We start from the raw sequence: 22,241 nt of genomic DNA, 5'->3' as shown, positions 1-22,241 counted from the left end.
GGCATCCCCTGTCCCGTGAGCATCCCCCCCCCCCGGTTTCCCCTCCCCCAAGGGCCTCATTCCCTGCCCTCGCCACAGGCATACCTCCTCGATGGGTATCCCGTGCCCCATGGCACCCCTTCCCCATGGGTGTTCCTGCTCCAAGGCCATCCCCGATCCCATGAGCATCCCCGGCAGCACTGTCCGCCCCCATGGCGGAGTGGGGTGCGGGGTGTGCTGGCTCTGCCCCCCCACCCCGAGTCTGCTCAGCCCATTAGCTGCTCCCAGCCCTGTCTGCTCCGTGGGCTTCAGGGTTAGCTTGTGGCAGGGTGATTCCATGGCCTTCAGCTCTCACCTGGAAGGGGACAGTGAGCCATGTCCCCCATCTGAGGTCTGTCTGCCTCTGTCCTCCATTCTGGAGGAGCAATAACCATGCGTTTTGCTCTCATTGCCTGCCTTCATGTGCTGCCCCTGCTGCGAGCTTCAAGGCGCACTCAGGGTATCAGCAGGACTTTCCCCGGGTGCAACGTGTGCTGCTGCCTCACGCCCTGGCCCAGGGCCCCTCCGGGAGGCGCTGGGCACCGGTGTCTCTCCAGCCCCCCAGGCAGCCAGCAAGGAGCCTCCCCATTGCTGTCCCGTCCCCAGCTGCAGCACCCCAAGCCCACAGGCCCTCCTCAGCCAGCCCCGCGCCTGCTGCCCATGTCAGCCATATCCCCGGCGCCCCGAGGGGACACAGAGCCCCCATCCCCCTGCTCCCGACCCCTGGCAATGGGGGCAGCACAACCAGCGCCATTTTATGAGGCGAGCAGCCATTCTTTGTGGCTGAGAGGGCTGCTTACTCATTCCTGTCCCATTGTTACCAGGCCCTGAAGGTCCTGTACACCAAGTAGACAAATCAAAGAGCTTTATCCTTCCCTCCTCAAGGTTCCCGGGCGCCAGACTAGCCCTGAAGGTCCCAGGCATCAGGCCAGCCCTGTGGTGGGGATGACCCTGGCACAGAGCCCTGTCCCTGCTGCCTGCGCCAGCACAGCCCTCTGTCTCCCATCACAACACACACCGAGGAGGTATATATTTTTTTAAACGGTTTTATTTTTTTTTTTCTCAATACTGACATTACAAAAAGAAAGAAGAAAGAAGAAAAGAAAAAATTACAAAAAAAACCCACTACAAAACATTCAGGTCTCATTGAAACCGAGAAAAACAAAGCAGCTTGCATCTGTGCACTGGCCTGTCTTCTCGCTCACGGTGTCCATCAGGTTTCTCTACATCGTACTCCACAGGAACCAGCGGAGGGAACTGGCAGCATCCCCTTGCCAGCCAAGCTGGGTAATTAATTAAGCAGTGCCTAATGGCACTCCTCACCCTTGATACACTGCACACCCAGCCCTGATGGACACTCTGTGCTCACCCCCGCCACAAAAGATCCCGTTTCAAGTCAGCAACTTCTCTTTAAAGAGAAGGATTCCCAGGGTGGATGGAATATTTTGGCAGGGGTTTTTCTTGGTGGTGCTGCAGTGGAAGAGGAGCTGTAGAAAACCAGGTTGAACGTACTTCCTGCTCCATAGGATCCCTTTCCCAGCAAAAAAAAAAACTGGCACGAGGCAGAGTAAGGTAAGAAATATAAAAATTCTCCTGATGGAAATCCAAAGGTTTTAAAAAAAATACAGCATTTGAAAACAAATCCACCAAGCAGACTGCCTCATGCGCCTCCCAGCTCCACCCCGACGCCCTGAAACCCCTCCTGAATGAATCGACCCTGTAGAAAAATAGACACGTGCACCTTTCTTTTCTTCTTAAAAACCCTAAGGTTGAACTCAAACACTAGTAAAACCCATAGCTCTGCTCACGCTTGGCCCTGCGTTTGCACCCAGATTTGTGCTACACCCACACATGCCCTGCAATGGGCTTGATGTTCGTGTGGCTGAACCATCCCCATCTGAAAAAAGTCAGGGTGCATCACACCAGGAACCCTAAAACGGGCAGAGGAAAAAAATAAAAAAAACCCTTACGGAGTTTATCTAATGAGCTCTATATATATATGTACTTAAAAAACAAGCGGCAATGCACACTCAACACATCTGAACAAGAAAGCTCCACCCTGGGCTTTCCCTGCCCCTCCTGCTGGCTGGGGCTCTGCGGGCAGCGGGTGCAAGCAGCTGCTGCCCACAGGCACCAGGGACAGAGGGACAGGGGGCCGGACGGGACCATCCCCATGTTTGGCACAGCCAAGGTTCGGCTGTAGGCTTGGCACAGGAGAGCGGACCGTGGTCAGAATCGGTACCATGGTCCCAGGTGAGAAACAGTCTGGCTACGGGGTTGGGGGGGCCACCATGGGCAGGAGCAATCGGCACCACGGTACAGCCAGGACCCCGAACAGCAGCAAGTATCAAAGGGGGGGAAGAGAAAAACTAACAGTGGGGATACCAGATCCTGCGGAGTCCTATTTACACTGCGCCGGACCCCGACAAGTCCAGCCTCTTGTGGGAAAAGTGGCCTGAAAAGCAGGTGACATTAAAAAAAAGAAAAACAAAACCCACATCATGATGTACCATCCTGGGCAAAGGGCCCACAGTGCTCTTCGTGAGAGGTGGAAAAGCTGGACTTCTGGGGAAATAAAAAGTTTGGCAGCCGGGAGAGCTGCAATGGGCAGAAGCCTCCCCGCTGCTGGAGTGAAAAAACAGGACAAGAGGGATGGGTAGGGAGAGGGACGGATGTAGGGTAGGTTGGGAGGGATTTTTGGGGAAGGAAAGTGGTGTGAGGGGTCTTTTTTTGCATTTGAAAGTGCTGTGGCACCTCTGCTCCATGGGGGCCAAGTGCTGCGGCACGTGCATTTGGAGTATTGCTGCTTGCAGGAGAGTCCCCGGGCTCTAGGAGCACGGGAGGTGCTGCTTGAGGATCTGTCTTGTCTGGGGAGCTATTCTGTCTGGGAAGCGGATTTTGAATTCCACGATCAAGTCTCCTCGCTGGTTGGGGGCCTTGGGGAAGGGCAGACCCTCCCCACGCAACCTCTTCACTGTCCCTGGCTTGATGATGTCGTTGCAGGGAAGCGGGATCACCCGCCCGTCGATAGTGGGAATGTTCACGATGCAGCCGCACAAGGCCTGGGGGGAGAAGAGGGGACACGCCGTCAGACACCCCAAGGCATCCCGACAGCCACACCGCATCCCCCCACTGGCTGCTTGCCAGGTTAAACCACCCGGCTCTGTTCAGATGAAGCCCAAAAGCATCAGCTGATGCTCACCAGTGCAAGCCCCGGACTCTGTTGGTGCCAGCCCAGTCTAACCAGCATGAACTGGGCTGCAAGAGCTGAGCAGGTGCCCCAGGAAAGGGGTGCCCCAGCCTCATGGGGGGAAGGACCCCACTCCCCACCTCCTGGGCTCCCCAGGAGGCACCACCAGCAAGCGCCCAGCCTCTGGCAGCGACAGGACAGGCTAAATTTAGCCCCTTCCTGGCCTCATCACCCAGCCTCGGACAGCCGAAAATCCAGCTGAGATCATCAGATGCCGCTGTGGTCCATCAGCTGTCACCCGCCGGAGCCCAGCAGCTCTGCCCGGCGCTGGGGGTTATCTATAGCACAGCCCATGTTCCGTCCCCCCCAGGCAGTCCCCAAAAGGTTACACTGTCACGGGACAGTGGCACAGTCATGGCACAGCACTGAGCTTTCCTAGAAGCTGGGGTCCCGGAGGGGCTGGTCCCTGCCACCCATCCCCATCACAAAGCCAAGCACTGGTTTTGTGGGTGCCACCCTGTTGTACCCTAGCCCCCAGCAGCAGCCGGGGTGGTGGGTGCCACGGCAGCCGTGAGCCGGCCTGCATTAGCCAGCCACGTGATGCGGGAATGCAGCAAGAAAATCCTTGTGTCCTTAAATAACTCAGACAGCTCTGGCGTACACGTGGGCAGGATCGTCTCCAGGCTTTCAGCAAGGGCTGAGGGAGAGAACTGCGGAGCGATGCTTCTGGAAGGGGTGGGGGGGTGGGGGTTGCTGGGGGTAAAGCCTTGAGCTTCCAGGCAGGGGGCTGGTGCAGGTTTGCCCTCTGAGCCGGGTCCTGGGGATTCCAGACCTCCCAAAACACCCTGCAAAGGGAGGGGAGGAAGATGCAATTGCTGTTTCTGTGGTAGATGGGGGGGATGTTCTGCATTCCCCTCCCTAGGAAAAGCCTCCGGTGCCAGAGCAGCCAGAGTCACCAGGAGAAGCATCCTTTCTCATGCTGGCCACTGGCAGAGGGCTGATGGTTGCAGCTTCTGCGGCTGAGCCAGGGCTTTGCGCCAGGGCAATCACGGGGGGATCCATGCCAGAGCCAGCTGGGGGCTCTGGTGAGTGGAGAACAGGGAAGATGGGGCATAGCTCATCTGTACGGGGTCTCCTTCTGGCACAGGTGTCCTCCAGGGATGAGTTTTTCTGGCTGCAGGACACCCATCGCCAACTCTGTGCGAGCAGCAGGCGCTCAGCTGGATCTCCAGCAGGTTGGGGCGAACTAAAGGACAATCTCCCCCCATCAATGCATGGCCAAGGATGCCAGAGCCCTCCTGCTCACCGGTGCCCACTGCCACGTGCTGTGGAGGGCTGCACAGGTCCATGTGCTAGGGAAAGGACATCTCCAGCCACAAAATGGGAAGGAGAACGGGAACTCCCTATGGGAGCACGTGGATGGGGCAAGCAGAAGGATGTGAGCAGGAGCAGGTGACAACAGTGAAAGCAGACAGGATCTTAATGTTTCCTTCCTAGAGCCAAGACGCAAGAATCTGAGGCAATTGCTCCTCCACCGTATGTCCCTGTTTTTCATTCCTCTTGCTCAATTTCCTTGGCATTTGGGAAACTGGTTGCTGAAGTAACACCAGAAACTGCGGGAGCTGCCCCGCATCCTAGAAAGAGGTTGGACTTATCCCTAGGGATTAAATCACCCCGGGTTTGGTAGCTGAGCGCTGTGCTGTGAGAGCAGAGCTTTATCTAGGTCAGTGTTGGGTCCTCCTCCGCTCGCAGCGAAGCCACAGAGGGGGGGACGTTGCCACCAGTCGCATCCCAGCCAGGCACTGACGCGCGGATGCTTCGAGGAAGGTGACGCCAGGTAAAGGATGCAAAGCGGGCGGCTGCCGAGGGCAGGCGTTAGGCAGGCGGCCAGGCGGGTGCAAGCCCCTGCCTGCAGCACTGCCTGAAGATCTGCCTCCCCAGAGAGGCAGCTGCCAGCAGAGCAGTGTCACTCCTCCCTCCCTCAGCCTCCCACAGCAATGCACGCCTGTAATCTTAGGAATGGACACTTTCCTGCAGCCTACAAGCCCCTGGGGAAGCCCTCATACACCTCTGGCTTCTGCAGAAGCCAGGTGACAGACACCCTGTGCCGTGCTGGCTGGGGCAATGCGACACCCAGCGGGGCCAGGACATGAGGACTGTAAGGGCATCGCTTCTCCAGGCTGCTCTGTGGAGGGGTCTGTGGGATGGAGGAGGAGGAGGAGGATGCTCTCCTGAGTGCCCCGAGCCTGAGCACAAGGCTCCTTGCTCCCTGTGGCAGCAGGCTGCCAGCAAGCGGTCTCCAGCATGGCACCCACGACCTGCCAGCTCTGCCTACTGGCACTGTGCTGTGCTGCTCTCGTGGCACCAGAAAAGACTAAAGCTCAGGCTAAAAAAGGCAGCCTCGCAAGGAGGAAGGGTGCAAGGAGAGCACCCAAGGCTACCACTGTAGGCTCAGGTGATGAAGAGGTTGTGCTCCAGCACATACTGAGGTTGTGGCATATGGAGTCAGGGAGCTCCTGGCAGCTGCTCATGCTCCAGAGTACTTAAGGCACTTCTCATCGAAGATAAAAGCGGCCAAGTATCACCCTGCCCTGGGAAGCAGCAGGTTGCGGATGGCAGCCAGATTGGCAGCTTTCTGAGGATACCCAGCACGTTGGGTTTGTGGTGGGCGAGGTCAGAGACCAGAAATTCCAGCACAAAGAGACAAGGAATTTGCCCGAACCAGCAATTTTCCACTTTGTGACCGCATCGTGCAAACCAAAAGCCAGCACACATGCCTTGCTCACGATCACAGGCACCCAGCACCAGCACTTCTGGTGCAATAGCATGTGGGGTGGAGCAGGTTTCTCTGCTTGCTGCTCAAAGGGCAACTCCAGGCAAGAGTCCCTCCAGCCTGAGCAGCGCACAAATATCAGCACAGCCAGCCTGGGGTTAATTTTACAGACAGGGGAATGCACAGAAGGAAACATCTGAGATATGGCATGCATGGCTCCATAAATAAGGCAGCCTTTCCTGAGTATTTCTGGAGCAGCCAGGGGAGCCAACCACCACGGGAATAAACCCCTGCACTTTGCACTGTGAAGGAAATTCAGCTCCTGAGACTGCAGGTTGACTTGCACTGAGTTTGCTCCAGGAGCACCCAGCTCCGCCTGACCCGCACGGCTGCTCCTTGTCCCCAGTACACCCGGTCACAGCCCCAGCTGGGACGCGGAGCCATTGCAAAGCTCTCCCAGCTCGCTGGCAGGCAAATGAGCTCACGTTTCCCTACCTCAGGCCTGGTCCATTGAGCTTACTTCTATTAAATGCATTTGAGAACATAAATCTGTCTTCAGGAAAAAAAAAAAAATCAGCTCATTAAGAAGACAGACAGCGTCTACAGTCTGAAAGGAACAGAAAATGGCAGCTGCCAAAAACATCAATGTTAAATGCAGCTGCCAGCTGGGATTTATTAAAAGGTAGTTATACAGCAGTGGCGGCGAACGGAACATCTTGTACTGAGGTAATCTCCCCTTCCTCTCCCACCTTTGCACAGCTTGCTGACTCTGATGCACCCAGCCCCGCTGTGACCTCCAGGGCTGGCAGCATGGATGTTTTGCATTTTGCTCGCTGTCTGAATATTTTGTTTACTTAGTTCTTTATCTAGGAAAGCCAGAACCAAGACAAAACAGCTGAAGCATTGCACAGCGAGGGCGAGGTGCCCCCTTTCTCCGCATGACCCTGCTCCCTGCCCGTAGGGAGCGGCATCCGGCTCTATCCCAGACAGTAACTAAGCCACACCAGGCTCAGCTGAGAGAACAAGCAGGGACCAGACTCATGCCAGCAAACTGGGGTTCTCCCTTCTTCCTACAGAGGATCTGGGCTCTCTTCCACACGTGAGTACCCTACACTAAAACAGAAGGACATGTGGGGAAGTGAGAAAATAGGTAAATGCCACCTGTATCAGCTCAAGAAGCAAGGTGCGTTCAGCAGGGACCACAGCACCTGTGTCCTACACCTGGCACCGAGGCTGAGCATCTCCAAATCCAAGCACGAGTCAGCCTCCGTGCTCCTCTCGGCAGAGGTCTTTGCTCATGTCTCTCGTGACCTACCTGGTCCTTCCTCATCGGCGCAGGACAAGGACTGACTCCCATCTTGGCCGCAAGTGCCACGACCCAGCGCCACCTCCCACCCCATGGAATTTCCCACGTGTACCCACCTCTTTAAGACTGATGTTTGCTGTGTAGACCATGTTTGTCCCATCCCTCTTGAAGTGTGAGTGAGGCTTGTCCTTGAGGACGAAGACAATGTCGGCAGGGATGTTGTCTGGGGTGGCGTCCCCTTCTTTGGGGAATGTGATTCTGGTTCCCTCTTTCCAACCCCTTTTGATGACAATGTTTAGGATCTTGTCCTCAGTCCGCATGGTCCGGCCATCAGGGTTGAGCCTTCTGCGGGTGATCTTCATCCTCTTGGTGGAGCCGTGGTAGATCTCTTCCAGGGACACTTTGAGCTCATGGATGATGGGTGGGTCTTGGACCTTCCTCCGCATGTGCAGGGAGTCTTGGTGCCGCCGGTGAACCCCGTTAATGCCATTGAAGCCAAACCGGCTGAAGGCACTGAAAGGGTCGTCATCATCATCGATATCCATGTCTTCCTGGTCAAAGCCATTGAACATTCGGGAGCGGCTGCTAGTGAAGAAGATGTCGAAAGGGTTGGAGCCTCCAAAGAAGGATGCGAAGGTGGCATGGGGGTCTCCGTGGAAGGTGTAGTGGAAAGTGTTCCCTGAGCCACCTGAAGAGCCACCTCCAGTTTTGAGACCTGGAAGAGAAAGGGGAAGACAAGACATGAATGCTGCCTGCCAGTGGATGCCATGCTGGGACCACACTTTCCAGGCAGGAGTGTGGTCTCTACTGGCTCCAGGCAGCCCTTCCAGCACCTCCTGGGGGTGCAGGTCACTCCATCCAGCCCAGCCACCTGTGAAGAGCATGGACCAGGAAGGCACCACCTCATCCCATGATGCGCAGTCCTGCCCCTACACCCAGCAAGCTCCATCTCAAAAGCTCTTCAGGTTTTGTCACTGCTACTGCTACTGAAGTGCCTTTTTGGTCCTCTCCACCCAGCCCATGGCCTTCTCATTTAAAACATTTCCTGACAAGCCCATCTCCATGTTTCCCCATGGGCCAGCTCCCTCCTGCCCAAATAGCCCTTGTCTCTCTGGCTGCACCAATGGCCATGGTGCAGGAGCATCATGCCCAGCAGGTGAGAACAGGCTTTGAGCTCAGCGAGCGACTGTGACTCTGGGTGGCAGAGCAGGTGGAGGTCAGCTCCCATTATAGACACCATGCAACATGCCAGGTAAGCTCAAGGTTTGGATCTCTTGGCAGCCATTCCCATGGGAAACTCTCCTGCCAGGTCCCAGGCTGAGCCTTACGTCACTGCAACCCCCCAAAGTCCCACACAGCCAAGGCACATGACAAGTGGCCCCCCAAAGAGGTCACACATGCTCTGCAAGGCTATTTTTGACCAGAAGGGGCCAGGAAGGGTTAAGCCAAGCCTAGCTCAAGGACTATTTTCAGGGCACGCCAGTAACAGTGAAGGGCTATTTCTGACGGGCTGTCCCTCGTGCCAGCCCCCCACAGTGGAGACAGGAGGGGGACAAGCACAGAGCGGAAAAGTCTCAGGGGGTCTCTTCTGATCGATGAGGTTAGTGCTCTGTGTGGGTGGGGGGTTTCGCCTTGCTCACCCCAGTGTGTGGGACCCAGAAGCCACTCAAGATGCTGGTCACGGCATCTGATGGGAAATGAAAGGTGTGGGGGACTGTGGACTGTGACTGGTCTGGTGGAGCTTGGCTGTGCTGGGACTCCCTGTCCCACTGCGACAAGGGGGCGATTTCACCAAATGCCCGGCAAGCCCCCATCCCTAACAGACTGCAGAGCAAGGAGGTTTCACCTTTAATCCCGTGATGCCAGCCTGAGTGGGGTCTGATTTCGGGCACCTCCTGAGAAAGGCTGGTTTCCCACTTGAGACAGTCTGATCTCATTTTACACCATAGCACATCACCCTGCCTCAATGCATACATCATAGCCCTGACATAACTAATGGGTCAAGAATTAACCCACCACTGGTTAATTCTGCTGGTGGCTCATTAGGGGATGCACCTGCCCGCTGGCCCTGCGAGAGAGGCTGCCTCTTCCACCCAGCAGCCTGTTCCTGCCAGACCTCCTGCTCTTTCAAGCACCCAAGCCCTGGGCTGATTAATGCAGATGCTATTCAGTGCTCTCCTCGAATGGGGTTGCGCTCTCCCATCTTTGACTAATAAGGCCGCCTGCGGTGGAGCGGCTCTCCTCCTCCTCCTCCGTGCCAACCACCAGACAACAGCAACCGCTTGGTTTCAAAACAAGGACCTATTACTTAAATTGGGAAAAGCTTTGAATCCTGAAGGTCAGCCTGTACCAGGGAGGACAGCAGGACCAGTGCCCAAATGCTGAGGGGAATGTGGGCAAAAGGAACACTCCTCTGCTGGGATATTTAGGTCAATTAAAGGGTTGCTCACAAATTACCCCAGGTATGACCCAGGAGGTGAGCTCCTTCCACTTCCACCGTCTCAGCTGACTGCTGGGGTTTGGGGGTGGAAGGCAGGGAGAGCCTGGCCGCCCCAGAAAGCAGGGTGGCAGGTTGGAAAAGCGGAGCAGCCCGGGGAGGAGCAGGATGAGAGGTGATATCTGGCACCCGCAGAGTCTTTGCCCTCCCTGGTTCTGTGGCCATAAGCCCTATTTCAAGCCTGAGGTGTGAACCATGGGGACAACTGTCCCCATGGAAAATGCTCCCTCACCTATAAAAACCGATTTGGACCCAGCACCCCACCTCTGAGCAAGCAGCGCTCATCCCCTTACCTTCCTCCCCGTACTGGTCATAAATGGCTCGTTTCTTGGGGTCGCTCAGGACATCATAAGCCTCCGCAATCTCCTTGAACTTCTCCTCAGCATTGGGGTCTTTATTCTTATCAGGGTGATACTTCAGAGCCATTTTCCGATAGGCTTTTTTGATTTCATCCTCATTGGCACTGAACTGGATGCCCAAGATCTTGTAATAGTCCTTCCCCATGACGGCGACACTGCCGGGAGCTGAGTACTTGTTCCTGAAAGCAGAGAGACAGCTCTCCGTAAGATGAATATCGCACTGGGGCAGCTGGGGACGGGACAAGCACGCACTTATCACGGAGCCAATGCTCCCCGCGTCCCACCGGCCAGCAGCACCAGAGCCGGCTCAAGTCCACGCTTCCCACCCAAGGTCAGAGCCCTGGCGCCAGGATGCGCCCTGGCTCCGGTTTTAACCCCCCGAGCCCCACGGTGGGGACAGGGACACTCATCTCCAAGGCTGACTGGGAGAAGGAGAGCACGAGTCAGGGCACGGCGTTATTATAGGGGCCACGCCACTGCTAACGTCAGGCCAAGACTGCGTCCCTGTCCCGTCCCCCCCCTCCCGCCCAGCGACGAGGGCTGAGCCATGTCTAAATGTAGCCGTCAGCCTGTGCCTGTCCCCCGCCCCAGTTCCCTCCCCGCCGGGGACCTGGGACAGGAGTCAGGATGATGGCAGCAGGTTTTTGGAGGCTGAAAGCAGCAGGAGGGACCGTGCTGCCGCCTTCACCTTAAAGGAACTTCAAACATTTTGTTCCTGAACGCAATTGGCATTCAGCTGGAGATTAGCGCCTCAGGCGTGTCAGAGCCGTAATTTGTATTTAGCAAAGAGAGAACGAAGCCGTTAGACAGAAACATCTTGTGATGGTGGGAGGGCTTTTTTATTTTTTGTTGGGGAAAAAAAACCCAAAAACCCACTTTCTAGCCTGGCTTGCACTCCCCAAGAGCCTTCAACTACATCTTGCAGTAAGCCAGAAACCCAGGGCTCACTGCCGCCACTGTGCAGGGGCCAAGGCCAGGGCCATGCTTATATCAAAGCATGGAAAATCTGGTGGCCGTAAACCAAGGGAGGAAAAGGACGGGTGATTAATTCAACCCGCAGTTATGCTGCTGGAGTCGCAGAGACCCAGGGACCAGCTGGGAGGGCAGCTCCTCCAAGCAGAGGCTGAGCAAGTCCCACATTCCTCCAAGGACACTTCCCGCTGCTTCTCAATGCTTGGTTTTCCGACAGTGAGCTCCTGTGTCCCGCGAGCCCACCCTGCCTCACACTGTGCAGCTCAGTGCTCGCTCCTGGCCCTGCTCTTCTCCAGGTGCTGCCCCAGCAGACCCTCCACTCTCTGTTAAGCCCTCCTGCCCACGTACCGCTCCCCGCTACGGTCCAGGTTTCACCCCATCCTTGCTCCAAAGGCCCCTGGGCAGCCCCAGCCCATCCGCACCCCTCCAGCAGATGGACTTCTGCCTGGGGTGTGAGCCTTGGCCCCTTCCTTCACCTTCATACAAGTTACCAGATGTTCCCATAAACTCCATCCATAAGCTCCCAGTAGGCAGAGGAAGGGACCCCGTTAACCACAGCAGCCCAGATGAGCGTGGCCAGGCACCTCTGGGGTGTACATCCAGAGCACTGCACTGAGCCCCTGGCACCCATCCCAAGAATCAGATTGCCTTGGGTCATGCCTCAGGCAATAACCCCTCTGCAGCTGGGTAGCTATGGGAGCTTAGAAATTGGCCACCTTGATTCAAACCATCAACTTCTGCTCTTTTTTACCTCAGCCACGGAGAAGGTCCTTTGCTGTAGGTGGGGAGGGGGCTAAGGCACCCAAGACACCTCTGAAGGATTTAGCGAGGGAACATTGGGGCACCCACGGACACACAAGGCAGCCCAGAGGGGAACACAGAAGAGGTAGGAGAAGGTCCCTGGGGGCGTAAAGAGCATCCGACAGCATCTCCTGCAGCAGCTCCTGTATGCCAGCACGTTTCTGTACCCACTCCTGCGTGCAGCGCTGCCGCCGGCACCCAGCCCACGCAGGCGCTGGGGGACGCTCTGCCCCCTGCATGCCTCTGCCTCCCCATCTGCCCTCCCCATGGGGCCGGGGGCCTGCATGAGACCCCAGGCAAGCGATGGGGGGTGTGAGAGGTAACCTGCCAATCTGCCCTGCCACGGGTCACACTAGTGCCTCCCCTCCCAGCAGCAGCCTCCAGTGCGGGGCAGGGGCTCCCCGAGACCAGCACCAGGACCTGGAGCAGGATTTGGCCCCTGTCTGGAGGATGCCAACCCTCCCACACCGAGGGCAAACCAGGCAGCGCTGAACACAACCCCGTCACACACAGCTCGAGAGACACAGAGGTGGCAAACCTTCAGTTGTTCCCCCTGGGGACCACAGCGCCCGGCTCTGGCCCCACACAGCCCAATCTGACCACACCACCGGGACCCCTCGCCCGGCTGAGACCACACAGCACTTCCCATGAAAATACATCCCGTCGCAGCAAAACATGGTCACCCCCCCACACACAATCCCCAGTCCTGACCGCTGAGGGGTCTTTGGCCGGGGTGGGGATGCCCGCTGGGGATGCTCTCCCGGCCAGGGACCCCTTACTCAGCTGGGGTCAGGGAGGAGATTTCTGTACCGAAACGCATCCCCGTGCCGCGGTTTACCGTGCCGGCGAGGACCAGCCGCCGGCGGGTGACCTGGTGGGTTAAGGCACGCTTGGGAGGTGACGCTCACATGCGCGATGATGGTAAAACACGACTCTGTCCCCGCAGAGCCTCCCTCCCTCCTCCCCCTCCCACCTCCCGGGATCAGCTGCGCCTTGCCACCAGCTCCTCTCCCCCTTCTGCTCAGTCATCCTCTCTTGCCTTCCCATTTAACTCCCTCGGGAGCAGGGAGCAGGGGGGGAGGCACCACAGGAAGCATTTCAGGCATGCAAAGCCATTCCTGCGTGCCCTCCCAGCCTGGATGCCTTTGGACAAGCCATGGCCACCAACCAGCCCTGGAGAACACCACAAGCATCCCCCAGCCCTGCCGAGGCTGCCCAGCCTCCGTCCTCCTCTTGCAACCGCACCAAAAAAAAAAAAAAAATTATTAAATAAAAAATCAAATCATTGTTCCGGCCCCACACATGACATCAGCCTGTGCAACCGCTGGATGAGCGGGCCAGCTGAATAGCGATCATTTGACATAATCCCTGTGCTCAGCAGTCATCTCAGAGAACAAACCCACCCTGGCAGCAGCACCAGGGAGATTTTTGGGTTTTTTCCATCTTGGGGTGCAAGGTCACCATGGAACACTGGGGACGGGCACCGATGGTTTAACGAGGACACGAGGTCAAGAGGTGGAAACCCACTTACCGAAACTTTACGAACACATTCAGAGTCCAAGCCGTCATTTTTAAAGGCTCTAGTTTTATTTTAAACATCGCGGCTGTCCGCAGGCGCTGGCAGGTGCTGCGTGCCCGGCTGGGAGGCACCGGAGGGTGGCAGGAGGATGGTGGGGTGAAAGGTGCCGGCTCGTGCCGGGGATGCCGCCGCCGCCGCCAAGCGATGCTCTGGTGGCAAGCTTCCCCCTCCAGCTCCTCCGGCGCACTGAAGAGACAGCTCCTCGCCAGCCCGGCAGCCACGGTTGGCTCTGAGCTCCACTCCCAGGATGGCTCCGAAAGGGCTTTGGTGGGGGGCAAGCGGGTGTCAACGCGGTGCTGCCGGGGAGCTGCCGGGGAGCTGCCCTCCTTTGTGCGCTTCCCAGCCACACGCGGGGGACCCTTTAATGGAATCACTTGCTGAGCTGTAATTTTCCTTCTAATTGGTTTCTTGAAGCTTTCTTTCTCGCTAAGCTGCTGGATTAAGACACTTCTGCTGTCAGCTCCAGCATCCTCCCTCCCTGCTGCCGCAAGGCCCCCAGCCACCCTGTTCCTGTCACGTCCCCCGCGCAGCCCCCGCCAAGGAGCAGGGAGCGCAGCCAGGATCCCCCCAGCGTCCCCAAAAACGACTTTGCTGACGCCCAGGGCTCCGCACTCGCCAGGCGAATCGGGGAGCGAGGAAAGTAGGGCGGCGGTGATGTGGAGGAAAAAAAAAAAAAAAAAAAGTCACGTTAACAAATTTGTACCTCCCCGGCTTTCCCCTTCGGATGCGCGGGGGTCCCTGTATCCCCCTCACCGGGCGCCAGCAGCAGTCCCCCAGCAGAAGGGGTCCGACTACCATGCTCCCACCCGGTGGCTGTGGGGCACCGGGATGGTGCCTCTTCCGAGCCCGGCGGCGCAAAACCTACTTCTGAGAAGTCACCTTCAGGCGCGCCAAGGAAATCCAGTGCCACCGTGTTCTCCCCGGTCCGTCACCATCACTCACAGGGCACTGAGAGCACCCTCTCCGGATGCCCCACGCCAAAATTGGGCAGCCAAAACGGGGCATCACCGTGCAGCTCATGCAGCCCACCCTCAGTGAGCAGAACACCAGGCAGGTGATCCTGCTGCCTCCCCAGGGGTTGTGGGTCCGGCAGCTCGCCGGGCACCGAGCACCAGGGTGGGTGAGCCAGGGGTATCCAGGATGCGTGCCGGAGTGGGTGCATTACCTCTCGGCGCGGCTCCAGAAGAGCAGGATGGCCGGCATGGCAGCGTGTCCCGGGTTCAGTCAGGGAGCTGGAGGGGATCTCAGCGCACCAGGGCAGGCAGAGCCACCCGTGCCCGTGCCGGCTGGCAGGCGCAGGCAACCAGGCAGCAATGTCATGACTACCGGCAATGAATCATCCCCTCCCCGGGCCCCCACACGCACCGCCCGCCTCCCCCTCCCCACCGACAGCCCCACTGGGGTGCCGGCACCTGCGTGGGGATGGGGTTAACCCTCCCCTCGCTGCCTTTGCCGGCACAGCCCCCGCTGCCAGTCCCACGGCTGCTGCCTCCTGCGTGGGCGTGGGTCGAGACCTCCTCGACGCCACCCCATAGAGGGTCCCACATTTCCGTACCCACAGGGTGCTGCCTGCTGCATGAGGTCAAACGACCTCAGCATCTCCCCACGTAGGGTCCCCCCTGCCCAGCCCCACTGGAGAGCTCACACCAGTTTGGGGACAGGGTTGAGACACCCCCCCCCAGTGCCTCCCCATGTAGGGTCCCCCATGGGGATAGGGTTAAGCACACACACACCCCCCAAACTCCCACACGTGATGCCCCATTTAGGGGTGCCCCAATTAGGGGCTCAGTGAGGAGCTGTCACCTGTGTGGGGAGGGGTCCTGTGCCCCTCCCAGAGGTGTCAGCCCCTGCCTGGGGTGACCCCTTGACCCACCCCAGCCCCACTCAGACCGACTGTCTGCCCCAAGGGCAAGGCGGGTTAACCCTTCCCTCCCCACTCTCCTGGGGGACACTGTCACCCCGACTGGGGACAGGGGTTAACCCATTCCTTGCTGGCCCATCAACCCCATTATTGTTACCTGGGTGGGGTGGGGGTGGGGGTGGTACTCATTTCCTCACCACCCAGTTCAGCCCCACTGGGGTATACTGGTGCCCCCAACGGGGGTAGAGGGGGGGTTTAACCCCTTCCTGGCTACACCACACTGCTCCAACAGAGCACCTTATTCCCTCCAAAGCTGGAGGGGAGAGAGATTAACCCTCGCCTCACCACGCTCTCCAGTCCCACAGGGATGTACTACAGCCCCATGGAGGGGGGATCAACCCCTTCCCCCAGCCCCACTTGGATGCACTGTTACTGTTATGGGGCAGGGGGACTAACTCCCTCCTCCCACGCCCTTCAGACCCACGGGGACACCCTAGTGACACCAGGTAGGGCAGAACAGCTAACCCTGACCCGCAGCCCCACCAGGAAACCCCGCCACTCCACTGGGGCAGAGGCGACAATCCCTTCCTCCCCTGCCTTCACAAGCACAGCAACACCCTCTCACCTCACAGGGCAGGGGGACTGACCCCCCAGCACCACAGGGACACCCTGTCACCCCACGGAGCAGGGGGACTGATGCCACCAGCCCCACAGGGACATCCTGTCACCCCACGGGGTGGGGGAACTGACCCCCCCACGAGCCCCACAGCAACACCCTCTCACCCCACGGGGCGGGGGGACTGATACCCCCAGCGCCACAGCAACACCCTGTCACCCCACGGGGCGGGGGGACTGACCCCCCCGAGCCCCACAGGGACATCCTGTCACCCCACGGGGGGGGACTGCTCCCCCCCCGAGCCCCATACAGACACCCTGTCACCCCACAGGGCTGGGGTACTGACACACCCAGCCCCACAGGGACTCCCTGTCACCCCACGGGGCGGGGCCGCGCCCCAGACCCACCGTGAGGCCGCCACCGGCGCCGTGGGGTCCGTGGGGCGGTTCCGTGGGGCGGGTCTGTAGGGCGGGTCCGTGGGGCACAGCCGTCGCCGCCGCCGCCGCCCCCCGCACTCACCGCTCGCGCTGTCCCCGGGCGCCGCGCGCTCGCCGAGCCGCCCCCGCCCCCCGACCGCCACGTCAGGGGAGTCCCGCCCGCGCGCGCCCCGCCCCGTTCGGCCAGCAGGCTGTCCGTCGCCGCGCCGCCCCCCGCTCATTGGCTCCCCCGGCAAGATAGGCGGGGCGGGGCGAGTAAAGGGTGCTGGCGAGACCCTCCCTCCACACCCCTCCTCCCTATCTCCTCCTCCCATTGGCCAGTTCAAGCAGGCACCGCCCCCTCGCGGCGCTCTCATTGGTCGGGCGCTGGTTTGGAGCGGCGGGTTCCCCGGGGGAATTTTCTGGAAGGGCGTGACGTCACCGGGCGCTGCGCGTCAAACGTCCCCTCGCTCACGGGGTCACGCGTGGGCATGCGTGGGGTGGGGAGGGGACGGGACCGGCGTGGGGGGGGGGGGTTGCGCTGCGTTGGGGGGCGACGCTCCCGCGGTGGGGTCGCGGTTCCCAGTGCCCCCGCGTGAGAGTGTTTGTCCGTCTGCTCCCCGGTGCCCCGCCCATCGGAACACGGCGTGACGGCACCACCACTGCCACGACGCCCCCTGCAGCCGGGCTGCCCCGCCAGGGGCCGGGCTGGGCTGGGCTGAGGCACCCGGCCCCCGGCGTGGGTGGGAGGGACTCATGCATTTTCCCCGCGGGAAGGCACCCCAGGACCCCAAAGCCCGGTCCCATGGGAGGCGTGGGGCTGTGTGAGGCTGGGCCCCCATCCCCTCGCCCAGTGCACCCTGGCTCCGCGGCTCGCCTGTCTCAGCAAGTTGCCCCGCAAAGCCGTGTCACGTGTCCCCACGCAGAGAGTGTGCTCGGGTGGCCGCCGTGTCCCCCACGGGCCACTCCAGCATCCCGCCTGGCAGCGAGGCACGACAAGCCCTGTGCCAAGGGGCCGAGGCGCCGGTGCAGGGTGAGGGTCCCTCCCGGGATGGCGTCCTGCCAGGAGCCGCGGTGAGGCTGAGCGGTGATGCCAGTGCTTGCGGCCATTGGCATCATGTTTGCCGTGAGACGCGGGTGCTTTTGTAATGCCCCACCCCGCGCTCCTCCTGGCTGAGGAGGCCGATGGAAGGAGGCATTTTGCAGCGACTTCTGGGCTTGTGCTGCGGTTTGGCCGCAGCATCGGTGTCCCTGTCCCTCCCTGGGCCCAGCATGCGCCGCCATCCACGCTTTCCCACCTTCCCCCCCCCACCCCATGGAAGCGTTCATGGCGCCCCTCGGAGCGGGGCAGTCGGGGTTTCCCCTGTACCCCGCGCACAGCGGCTGAGTCATCGTGATGCTAAAGCAGCGCTTGCTGTTCCCCTGTCCGGTTCCCAGCGTGTTTGTTCGGCCGGACACGAGCCCCCAGCAGCGGTGGGGAGGCTGATCTCCTGGCCTTGCAAATCCCCTTTGTTCCCTGTCATTGGCCTTTCATCGTCAGGGGGGGCACCAGGGAGGGGGGGAGCTGGCGTCGGCCGTGACCCCGTGCGCTCACAAATGATCTGCTTGGTGTGCAGCCTGCCTGGGCACAAACAAGGCTTTGGCCCAGGGGCTGGATACGGCCCCTCCGCCGCTGAAAGCTGGGCGGGGGGCGGGGGGTCAGGGCAGGACAGGACCACCCTCCCAGGGTGCAGCAGGTGTCTTAACCAAAACTGTTCCTCCTTCACAGCCTGTCCGCCAGCCCCGGCACGTCCGCACCCTTTTAAGGACACACCAGGAAGCGCAGGGAGGGGTAGCAGGAATAATTAAAGGTACGAAGCCGTTTCCATAGAAGGAACAATTACATAAACTGGCTCTCTTCCATCTGGGGGAAGAGATGACTGAGGGAGGCATGACGGGGAATTACAGGACCCCGTGTGGCAGGGGGAGGCGAGACGGGAGGGGTTGCTCCTCGGGTTCCCTTCCCACAGTGGGGCACCTCAGGGCACGAGCCTGTTTCGCGAAGCCATTTGGGATGGACCTGGGGAAATGGTGGCCTTGGGTGGAGGTATGGGGCGGGGAAGATGTGAGAAACTTGTCTGGGGTCAAAAGGCAATCAAGCAAATTCCTGGGAGGAGAAACCCACCCACCGAGGGGTGGTGAGCCCTGTGATGATGGGTCTGGTGTGGCAAGCGCCAGGCTGCAGGGGTGAGCGGTACGGCGTGTTCCCCTGGAGTGTCAGACCCTCCCAAGGCTCTGGCCATGGGTTTCCATCCCAGAGAGGATGGACAGGTGGGGGAGCATTGCCCCAGCTGTTTTTCTGTTAAAACATCATAACTCAGTGTCTGAAGGTGGGAGCAGCAGACGAAGCCACCAAGCTCTGCAACCTGAGTGCCAGCTGCAAAGCACGTTCCTGGTGGGCACTGTACCGCTGAGAAGGAGACCTCTCCCCCATCACTGCCACCTCCTCCGAACTGGATCTGGATCATCTCCCCGGCACAGGGAAGCCTCTGGTGACTGTGGCTGGGAGAGCTGGGGAGATGCATCTGAGGACAACCGGGCTTGGCAGCGCCGGGGTTTGTACTCTGTTCTCCACGGCGAGAGCAGCACCCACGCATTCGCTGTCTCTCCTTCCTGCCTGTTCCTTGGCGATGCCGCCCGCCTTTTCCAGCACCCTGAGATGCAGGATGAGGAAAAAGCTGCAAGAAAAAAAATTCTTTTTTATATGGGATTAGGCTTCATTCCCCACCTGCTGCTGGCCTGGCTGTGGCTTTGGGTGGATGCATCTCCAAGGAGATGCTAGTGGGTGACCTTCCAGGTCTGGCCTGGGTCTTAGTTCCCGCTGAAACTGCTGCCTGTGCAGGCAAGCTCTGTCCTGAGGACATGGGGACCTTCTTCCTTGGGGCTCACTCAGCCCCTGGCATGTCCCCTGAGGAAACCACCAGACCTGAGTGGTTCTCACCAGCTCCCAGGCACCATGACTTTGTTGGTAGCCCCAGCCTGCAGTGGGCTTATGCCTCAGAGCACAGGATGATCTGGATGGGAGTGGCTCGCAGGATGTCTCGTGCTCCAAGCAGTATCAGAGGTCAGAGTGGGCTGCTCTGTTATCCAGGCTGACTTTGAAAATCCCCAACAACAGTGACAGCACTGGAGGATGTTTTCCCAGCAGTCTCCCCTGTGCACCCTTGTTGCTGCCTCTCATCAGAGTCTCCAAGGGCAGGCAGGAGGAGGGAGGTCATTACTATTAGCCATAGTAATGGTGTTTGGTTTGTCTTCCCGGCTGGGGCTGAGGATGCCGGCCACTGCATCCACCCTGCTAGTGTGCTGCTGGTGGCAGAGCTGTCCGCTCGGCGCTCTGCACCTGCGGGGGTGGCATAATGAGCCGTGTCCTTGTCTCAACCTGCCGCTTCCTCTCCTGGCAGCTGCCAGCTGGGTTATTTTTTCTTTTTTTTTAATTTTCTTTTTTTCCCCCCCCCCTTCCTGCCTCTATTCTCAAGTGGTTCCCAGCCAGTGCTGGCATGCCGCCTTTGCCAGAGACCTCCTCCCAGGCTGACCTTTACAAACCCCCTCAGATGAGCGCGCTGGGGCTCTCCTGCCACCCACGCTGGGCGTGCAGGGGAGATGCAAGCGGCTCTGTGCGGCAGTGGGTAGCTATGCGTGGAAGGACTCCATCCTCTCCAGTCCCCTGCTGTCCCCACCTGTGCTCGGGCTCTGCCAGAGTGGCCAAAACCTGAGGGCAAGAGCGAGTGAGAGGAAAGAGCAGCTTGGGGATGCTGCAGTGCTTTTTCTGGGGCAGAGCCTGGGGAAGAGCAAGGCTCCACCAGGAGGCAGATCCTGCCTCCTGACCTACCCTGCTGGCTCCTACTCTGAAAGACCAACACAGAGATCTAAACTGGGCATGCAGAGTGTGTGGGCTGGGGAAGCCCCTCATGGGAGCTGTCTCTGCAAGCACCCTGCCAAGCAGGTGAAAGAGGAGAGGCGATGTCCCCACTGGTGGGTGCTGGAGCGCTGTGAGTTGCCCTGCATTGCTGCAGGAATTAGCAGGATGTGGGACTTGCATCTGGAGCATCTGGACTCTGAGATGCTCCCCTGTGAGGCAGAGCGATGGTAGCTGAGAGCTGGCAGCACCGCTGCAGCCCCCAGCATCCTCCTTGGTACCTACCTGTCACCTTGTGTGTCCCCCTGGAAGGGACGCCAGCTGTCCCCGGGAGCCCAGATAGTGTCGGTCACCCCTGGGGACCTGTCTGCATGTGGAGGACATGTGCTGAAGTTTGGCTTGGCTCCATTTCAGCTTCCAGCATTTGCCCTGCTTTCCTCAGCAAAGGTGTCCTCTAACACTTGATGGTTTCGCCTGGGGATGGCTCTCTCCAAGTTACATTTTAACCAAGTTATTTCCAGTCTACATTTGGGTGCCAATCATACTGAGCACTTCCATTCTCTCCAGCCACCCCATCACTTAGGGAATTTTGGCCTTGAAACACATCCCGAGTCCCTGCTTTCCAGGGCAGGGGCATCCAGGGGTGTTCCCAGCAGGGATGGTGGCCCTGAAGGTCGGAGCTGGGGGTGGGGGGTGTCTGGGCTGGAGACAAACCCTGCTGCATCTGTTGAGAGTGTGTCCATCTGATGCTTTTCCTTTTGCAGATCTGCCTGTCTTCTAATTCTTAATCTGCCAAATGAGCTGACAGTGGCAAGATGTGATGGGTTACTCAGATTGCAAAGTGGTACCCAGCTGACTGCTACCTCTGTGATGCTACCAAATCTGTGACCTCTCAGAAAAAAACCCAAAATGACCTGACGGTTGTCTGGTAAAGAGAGTTTTCTGAAAGAACAGGAGGGCTTGCCTTTATTCTGGTCTTGCCTCTTCACTGTTGCCTCCCAAACCTCCTTCCCTGTGACCGCCCTGGCCCAATGGTAGGTGGTGCTCAGATGGATGCAGGCAATGTTATGCTGGGGGCAGAGGACTCCACTGGTGCCGCAGTGGTGCTGCATTGCTTCCCTCCCCACCCACAGCTCATAACTACCAACCACTCTGATTTTGCTGCTTCCTGAGCATCCCATCTCCTTGGTCCAGCAGGATTATGGATGGTAAGTAGGTAAAGCCATAAAGATCCCTGTACAGAAGGAGAAGGGAAAAGAAGACTTCCAAGCACCCCGAGTGCTGGAGGATGCTGAGGTGCTCCAGTCTTGTCTTTGCAAGCAAATGGAGACATGTGGGGCTGCCTGGCCCTGGGCATCTTGGCTTATTCTCATGGTGCTGTGTGCTTGCCAGCCCTTGGCCCGGCCGTATGGCACTATACCAGCCCTGTGGTGGCTCTGCGCATATCTAGGTCACTGCCTGCAGTTGGCAGGGAACAGCCTCGCCTGGAGCTTTTTATCAGGAGCCTGAGACAGCCACCACTGTTGAGGTTGAACTGGGAGGGGATGCCGGAGTGAGTGAGCTGGGGATGCTGGCTGGGACTGGCTGAGCATCTGGTGCCCCGGCTGGGGGCTGGAGTAAGGATGTTTTTCCTCTCTGCCCATTTCTCGCTTGGAGACAGGGTATGGGGAGATGGGACTGGGACTGGGGGTGGTATATGAAGTGGCCAGTGGTTAGCAGTGTATTATGGGTCACCATCTGCAAGTCAAGCAGTGTTCTCATGTTTCTGGCCCAGAGGGCAGTCCTTGGAGGTTTCTGTTTAACCTGGTCTCCCTGTGTGCCCATCACCATGGTATCTGGGCACTTTCAGATATCTGGGCACATTCATCCTCTTCTGCATGGCAGAGATGTCTGTAGTGGCTGCTCTGTGCATGTTTTTTTTGCTGGATGAATTGCTCTGCTCCTTGGGGAAAGGAGTT

General features: G+C 59.0%; 1 protein-coding gene and 1 long non-coding RNA gene across 5 annotated transcripts; one reads left to right on the top strand and one right to left on the bottom strand.

Moving 5' to 3' along the window:
* Nucleotides 1–1,050: 1,050 nt before the first annotated feature.
* DNAJB5 (DnaJ heat shock protein family (Hsp40) member B5) lies at nt 1,051–16,567 on the bottom strand. 4 transcript variants are annotated; one of them, XM_064438265.1, is made up of 4 exons: nt 16,492–16,567; nt 10,078–10,322; nt 7,404–8,002; nt 1,051–3,080 (listed from the first exon to the last, which is right to left on the bottom strand). In XM_064438265.1, the coding sequence occupies exons 2-4, from the start codon at nt 10,286–10,288 to the stop codon at nt 2,847–2,849; spliced, it is 1,044 nt and encodes a 347-aa protein (XP_064294335.1). In that variant the 5' UTR covers nt 10,289–10,322; nt 16,492–16,567; the 3' UTR covers nt 1,051–2,846. The 4 variants fall into 4 exon arrangements, with proteins under 4 accessions (XP_064294335.1, XP_064294334.1, XP_064294336.1 ...); XM_064438264.1 differs by lacking the exon at nt 16,492–16,567 and adding an exon at nt 16,380–16,463; XM_064438266.1 differs by lacking the exon at nt 16,492–16,567 and adding an exon at nt 12,755–12,787.
* Nucleotides 16,568–17,151: 584 nt separating this feature from the next.
* Nucleotides 17,152–21,222, top strand: LOC135310536 (uncharacterized). Its single transcript, XR_010370632.1, has 3 exons — nt 17,152–17,462; nt 18,157–18,238; nt 21,048–21,222. It is a non-coding gene; the product is annotated as an uncharacterized LOC135310536 (long non-coding RNA).
* The last annotated feature ends 1,019 nt before the right edge of the window (nt 21,223–22,241 follow it).

This window comes from Phalacrocorax carbo, chromosome Z (genome assembly GCF_963921805.1).
Source record: "Phalacrocorax carbo chromosome Z, bPhaCar2.1, whole genome shotgun sequence".
Lineage (NCBI taxonomy): Eukaryota > Metazoa > Chordata > Aves > Suliformes > Phalacrocoracidae > Phalacrocorax > Phalacrocorax carbo.
Note: the sequence above shows the minus strand (reverse complement) of the source record. Positions and strands in the feature narration are given on the sequence as shown.